At 37.1% G+C, this 7324-nt stretch overlaps 1 protein-coding gene across 5 annotated transcripts in view; it reads left to right on the forward strand.

Moving 5' to 3' along the window:
* Positions 1-7020, forward strand: part of RIC1 (RIC1 homolog, RAB6A GEF complex partner 1) — a 51209-nt gene extending 44189 nt beyond the window's left edge. For 3 of the 5 annotated variants that reach the window (XM_035309411.1, XM_035309413.1, XM_035309412.1), the window contains exons 20-26: positions 124-282; positions 394-527; positions 1431-1717; positions 2523-2717; positions 3946-4123; positions 4272-4460; positions 4833-7020. In XM_035309411.1, the coding sequence (XP_035165302.1) occupies positions 124-282; positions 394-527; positions 1431-1717; positions 2523-2717; positions 3946-4123; positions 4272-4460; positions 4833-5118 (1428 nt within the window). In that variant the 3' untranslated portion in view covers positions 5119-7020. Of the gene's footprint in view, positions 1-123; positions 283-393; positions 528-1430; positions 1857-2522; positions 2718-3909; positions 4124-4271; positions 4461-4832 lie in introns of those variants that run through there. The other 2 variants (XM_035309414.1, XM_035309415.1) reach the window with 2 other exon arrangements.
* The last annotated feature ends 304 nt before the right edge of the window (positions 7021-7324 follow it).

Below are 7324 nucleotides of genomic sequence, written 5' to 3' on the forward strand. Positions count from 1 at the left end.
TTGAAAAAAAAAGAAAGAAAGCTCTTTCCTCTAATCTCTCTTATTTTTGCATGTGACATGTTCCTGTTGCTCAACAACAGCACAGTAAAAGCAAGTGACTTAATTATTCTTTATTATTTGCAGAATATGGAAGTTCCAGCAGTTAGCAGACAACATGCCACTCTCCTGTTTAACACTGCCTTAGAGCAGGGAAAGTGGGATCTTTGTCGTCATATGATCAGATTTCTTAAAGCCATTGGTTCTGGAGAAACAGAGACACCTCCAGCTACACCAACAACTCAGGTTTGTGATGAAAATAGTAAATACTGTGCATCAAAACCTGCATGATTAATCTTGCTATCATGTAGCATGTTTACTCAGTTGATTTTTAAGTCTGTGTTTTCTTGGTTTTAGGAACCCAGTTCAAGTAGTGGCTTTGAATTCTTCAGACATCGCAGCATTAGTTTATCCCAATCAGCAGAGAATCTCCACAGCAAATTTAACCTGACAAAAACACTGAGTATGCCCTCTGGCCCATCTGGAAAAAGGTAATTGGTAGTAATTTTCTCTCCTTCCTTACTATGTTTGGTAATGTACTAGCTCTCTTCCCATTAAGCCATAGTAGCATATTTTATTCTAGAGACAAATTTGTCATCACCTCCCTTCACAGCCTTATGCTTCTGGGAGAAGATACATTCATGCATGCGTGTATTTATATAGTGACACACTTAAATGGATATTGCTCAACAAAATCCAGTGGATGCCCCTGTAGTAGTTTAAATAGCTAGTGAGAACATATGCCTCATATTAGGAGGATCTGTTCTGCTCAAAAATGTCTTGAACAGCTCACAGTGTCATAAAATACACTGCACTGTGCTGTTGTGTGGATCTCGATCCATCAGTGTGTTGATGAGCCATGAAGGTGCTTATACATTTGGGTGGATCTCTCTCAAACTGCTGTACACAGAATTCATATTGATGAGTATTTATGTTCAGAAGAAGCAGTGAGGTAGGATTCATTATTATCTTGGTTTTGTTTTGTTCCTTCCTATATAAGACTTTCAAAACAATCTCATTACCAACTGAAATTCTTTCGGGTAGCAATTTTCCATAAGTAGTACTATTGGAAGAGTTTAGAAAAGAAGTGTCTTAGGTTAATGCTAGTCTTGTTTTCTAAACCTGTATCCCAGAAGTCACTTTGCAATGGCATCAGCTTCTTATCTTTATTTTTTTTTCTGCATTTTTAATGGTTTGATACCCTATGGATGCAGTTGCTACTGTAATTTCCTTCCCCTTATTTCACTTGTCCATTGTGGCAATGGGATCTTTTAGAGAACATTAGCAGGAAGGAATGGTGGAAACTGCTTTGGCCACTTGTACTGTGGCTGCGGCCAACAGTCCTTACAACGCAGTCCAGCACCTGATGTGACTGTCCTCTGATTTGTCCATAGGTGGAGTAAAGACAGTGACTGTGCTGAGAACATGTACATTGACATGATGCTTTGGCGGCATGCTCGGCGTCTGCTAGAAGAAATCAAGCTGAAAGACCTTGGTTGTTTTGCTGCACAGTTGGGCTTTGAGCTGATTGGCTGGCTGTGCAAGGAGCGAGCCAGAGCTGCTCGTGTCGAAGACTTTGTGTTCGCTTTGAAAAAGCTACACAAGGATTTCCTCTGGCCATTCCCAGTCATACCGGCTTCATCCATTAATTCACCCTTCAAGAACGGAAAGTACAAGACAGGTGCTGTAACATCTGAGTTGATTTGGACTAGGTTTCTCTTCTGCAATCCTACACCCATCAGTCTGAATATCTCCTTCCTCAATTCAGCCAAGCAAAGAACAGGCTGAGGCTTATGACCTGCATAGCCTTCTCATACAGGGTGTGTTTTTTGAAGGGATTCTGTTTAGCATAGACCTCGTCTCTTGTACAGTCTGACTACACTACTGTTTCTTCTGAGGTTTCTTATTTTCTTAGGTGCACTGGAGTGGATATGGCTTGTGCAGGTAGTAAGCTGAACTGGGATACTGCTTGTTGAAGTATATCTGCTATGGAAAATTATAAAAAAAAAAAATCAAAACTTGTACAGTTTTTAGATAATAATTTGCTTAATTATATTAAAAAATAATGTTCCTAATCTTTGAAATTCTCTGTGTGGTAGAGGACTACAATTTTGAAAGCTTGCTGTAAACCCCTTTGTATTAATTATTCTCTAGTATACCTTCTTAGGGCAGAGTTGATAGATACTAGCTGCCAAGTTTTCCTCTGCCAAATAATAGCAGCATGGCTCCTTAATTTTATTGATGCTAATACTTTATTAGCTGATCTTTTGTTGATGCCAGTGCTGACATAAAAAGCTGACCAGAAGTTCTTGAAATACTGGAAATTATTGCATTCCCTTGCTTTTGGTGATCTCAAGAAATTAATTGACTATTGACTTAGTAGCAAGTTTTAACTTACCTAAATGCCTGGAGAGAACTTCCCAAACTTCATTTTTGATGTTTACGTGATCTGTCCTTTGGTGTGTTTTGTTTGTTTGTTTTTTAAGCCATGGGGGAACAGCTGCTAAAATCTCAGTCTGCAGACACCTTTGTAAATATGGAAGTGGACACAGGGGTTTCAAGCACACCTAGGAGTCGCAGCTGGCTTGGCACTATCAGCTCCTCTCAGAGAGAAATTGACACGGCTTCATCCCATGGACCACACATGCAAGATGCATTCCTTTCTCCTTTGCTAATCAAAGGTTAGTCACTCTTCCCTCTACTTGTCTATTGGAAAAATGCACCTGGAAATAAGCACATACATTCTGGTATTTGCATGTGACTGCTGTATTGTTGCTTCTCCACCCCTGCTACCATAATGCAGGGGAAAAAATAGAGGACCTGTTGAAAATTGACCTGAGATTTTTACAACAGAGAGATACTCATGTCATACATCTGTGAGTACTTGAAGTAGAATATGATATTCATACTTGGTGAAGTGTTCCTATCCTTGATGGTAAATTACAATTTAATATTTTTAGTCTGTCTGAGAACAGTGAAATTTATTTTTGCCTTTTGCACAGGTCAGCAGTGTTTTAGTGCATGAACTTTGTGCTTTTGGATTTCTTTAGAAAGATGTTAGATACATTCTTTAATGAGGAATTTGAGGAAATTATTGTCTGATATAGTTTATTTTTTTCCCAAGAACTTTTGTTTTTATCACTTTGGTAAAAGTTCAAATGTATGATGAGCTCAGGAAAATAGAAATAATATCCTCTGTGCATTTTCTGACCAGTAAGAGACAACTGTTAAGACTGAAAGATTTCTAATCTTTTCTTTTTTCTACTCTCTCTTGTCCTCAAGCACTGAGCAACATTTTCAACTATGTGTGTATCCTGTCATTTTTACTTTACTAGGGCAAAGACTAAGCATGAAGTACAATCTCTTCAAGATGCTAGGGCCTTCTGTAAGAGAAAAAAACACTTGGAGCTACTAATTAACAGGTTGATGGGCTCTAAAAAATGAAGGACTAGGTTCTGTACCTATCCTTGGGCACTGCCTTTCTGTATTTCCATTCCTATTTGTTGTATTTATTACTCCTGAGACTGCAAAAATGTATTGGGCTTAAATTGTTACACAACTCTCAAAAAAAACAGAATTTAATGAGGAAAAAAAATCTCTCTGCACTTGTACTGCTGCCTGCCGCTACTGTTACTTCTGTAGACAAGCATCTCACCTTTTCCTGAGCTGAATGGAGCCCTTTGAGTTCAATGGACTTTGAGCATTTTGAAGCCGTTTGTTTTTAAAGTGAATTAATAATCTTTGAAATGCTTCCAGGTGAATTCTAATAATAATTACTAATCTAATTACTAATCACAGTGGGTAACTACTGTGTAGTTTAGCAATTTCTGTAGGAAGTAGTTACGAAATTCTGAGTCTTAGTAAAGTGAGTAGTTTTTTTCCCCTTATGTTTCTGAGTGTTTTTGATAGGTGATGAATGCAGCATTGGTTCAGCAACAGACCTGACTGAAACAAGTTCTATGGTGGATGGTGACTGGACCATGGTGGATGAGAACTTCTCCAGCCTAAGTCTAACTCAGTCAGAGCTTGAACATATCTCTCTAGAACTGGCCAGTAAAGGGCCACACAAGTCACAAGTCCAGCTGCGGTAAGTATTTTGCATTTGAAACTTGAAATTACTAGTACCCAGCACTATGAGAAAGAAACAGTATGCAGTGTTTCTATACTGCTTGCACTTTGGGATTTTTGTCTCTCGTTGGGGGAAAAAGAACTAAGTAGAGTGTTTTTCCATATAGGTACTTGCTACATATCTTCATGGAAGCAGGATGTCTGGACTGGTGTATTATCATAGGTCTTATCCTCAGAGAATCTTCAGTAATCAACCAAGTTTTCAGTTTAATGCAATCCTCTGATATTGATGGAGAAATCTGTCAGAATATCAAGACTGGCCTATATGCTGTTGACAAATGGGCTTCTACAGACTGGTAAGTGTTGTTTTCCATCTTCATTTCTGTTCCAGTTGCGGATACTTAGTTACCCAAAGAAATAACTTTGGAGTAGTCATATCAGCCCGAAGTTAGAACACTTGTTTAATACACTTTTGTGGGAAATTTATGGACAGTCATTTAATACAGTTGGGGTCAACCTGAAAAAAAACCACCAATTTCTACTGTTCAATTATGATTGCTTTTCTTATTTTTTAAAAAGGAAAAAAAAAAACTGAACTTCTGTACAGTAAGGATGCTAGAACACACCTCTTTATACCAAGGATCTCCCAAGAAATTCTGCTTTTCAGGCATTTGACAAAAGTACCATTGCTAATTCACTAAAGATGTTCTATACCTTTATTTTCCTAGCCCTGGGTACAAGCCATTTCTAAATATCATCAAACCACAGATCCAGAAGCTAAGTGAAATAGCAGAAGAGCAAGTACAGCCTGAAGCTTTTCAGCCAGTGAATCCTTCTAAAGTTACAGAACAAGCAAACACCAGAGCTGAGGAAAGCAGGACTTTGATTAGCCTCGGCACTAATCCTCAGAGCGATGCTGGCAACAGCACTGCTAGCAGACATGAAGAGGATAAGTCTAAGACAGAGGATGAGGATTCATTCCAAGAGGGCAGTTATGACTGTATTGTGTCTTAAATGAAAGATGAACTACTTCCCAAACATCAGGTGTGAAAGGAAGCAAACCAGCTCTAGACATGCTTCCGTGTTTTGGAGTTGAACTTTTTTTTATATATTTTAATCTTTCAAATCTATATTGGGGATAATATAACTAAGAAGCAGTTTCATCTAACAACTTCAGAAGAAGGCAAGATTTTTTTTGATGCAATCGTCAGACTGCAGCTTTAGGTTTTGATACTTAATAGTGCTGAGAGACAGCAAACACGTATACAGGTTCAGCTAATGTTCATCAGTCCCTCTACATCACAGCATACTCGGGAGAAGCTACTATCTTATCTTTTGCTTGAGTTTAAAAGGTAAAGTGGAGACTGAAAGTTGTTCTCCTTCCCACCTTGCCTGCCTAAGAAATGTCTGATCAATGCAGATTGGTTTGATATCAATATTTTGTATGAAAGGAGTGTAAAATATATTGTATGTTTTTGTGAATACTCTTGTACAAATATTCAAGGTTGTACCATATTTGAAGGTACCCATATGTAACGCGCATGTTTCTAGATTCCTAGTAAAGATAAAGCAGAGTTGCACTTCTTTCTGGATGAGGCATACTTTACTGACCTAGCAGTGACACAAGGTGGCTTATCTGTTTTTTTTTTTCTTTTTGTTTTTAACTGCGACTTACAGATCTTATAGTTGGGTTTAAGGGATTGCTGAAGGTTATTTATTTCACTGTAAATTCTTTTCTGAAAAAAAACGGATTTTTAAAATGTAAATACTCATCATATACTCTTGCTATGAAAAATTAGTTTAACAGCTCATACTTAAACAATTTTCAAACATTTTATAATATACATACTTGTAACTAAGACTTATTTAACTTTCATACAATGTTATGGAAAGCTGGCTGCAAAAGTCTGTTGCTTTGAGGTACCTTATTTTTTCTAGCTGCTGTCCCTATGTAATAACTACCTGTAACAGTATTAATTTAGATATTAGCTTGTTTGTACTGTGCAATCTGAACAAAAATGCAACATTGCTCATTTTATACAAAATAAACTAGTTTATTTTTTATAACATCACTTGATTACTGACATGGACCAAACAAGTCGTCAAAAGGTAGTTACAGCATCTGTTGCTTTCATAGCTTAGTTACAAAATGCACATCTATTTAAACTCTAAAAATTAACAACATTCACAATGAAGTTGAAATAAATTGTGGTTTTATTGTCTATTTCCTTTGCAGATAAGATCAAGTGCTTTAAAATGTACAAATATTAAATGGTTGCTTTAAAATGGCTTTATTAAGCCAGTACAACCAGTACAAGTGCAATAATAGTATTACTTGGAAAGCTGGAGGTTTTAGTGAATGGAGCTTGAATCTCCACTTAAGAGTTGAAACTAATATCAAAGTTCTACAGCAAAGAAATCCAGTTTGAGTCCCAGCATTAAGTTTAGTATGCATTATAGCTACTGGTTACAGATAATGTCTATCAGACTTCCTTCCAAATTAGTACCTGCAAGCCTGTTGTGATCTGACTTCAGAATCCATTGTTTTAAGGGGATATTTAGAAAGCTTTTCTATGGAAAAAAAAAATCTAAGTTTTCATGTTAAAACAAATAAAAACTGCTTCCAAGTTAGTATTTTTCTGTGATTCTGTGGTAATGCTGTAAGCCCAGCCATCTTTCTGCTGTTCAGGGTTGGATCTGTACAAGTGAACACATGCATTAACTGATATACTAAGATTCTTGATATTAAACATCTTACTACTGTGCTGTTGTTTAGCAGTTAAATCTTTTTAGTTCTGAAATTTTAGAAGTTTGTACTTCTTTAGTAGTAATTATCTCTATGCAAATTATATGTGCTAATTTTGTATTTCAATCCCACTGCTGTTGTAATTAAAAAGACAAATGTATTCAACCTTACTTGAAGTTACTCCTGTGGAAGATTACACTTCAAGCCAGAACTCCTGCATGTTGTCCTGGAGAAACTAAACTCACAGAAAATACCAGATGAAGTGTTTTACTCTGCTGCATTGTCTCCATGTGGCCTAACTGTTTCACAGAATGAAGCTATTGGGCTTCCAAGTTGAAAATTGCTTCTTTTTTTAAGTGCATCTTGGAAGTTAAGTACACCCATTGTTTTGAAAAGAGATGATAGTTGTATTTGAGAAGACTGTGGTAGCAGAGGAGGCTGTTGGGAGGTGAGCCCCTTGTTTGCACGATCAGC

This window comes from Oxyura jamaicensis, chromosome Z (assembly GCF_011077185.1).
Source record: "Oxyura jamaicensis isolate SHBP4307 breed ruddy duck chromosome Z, BPBGC_Ojam_1.0, whole genome shotgun sequence".
In the NCBI taxonomy this organism is placed as follows: Eukaryota; Metazoa; Chordata; class Aves; order Anseriformes; family Anatidae; genus Oxyura; species Oxyura jamaicensis.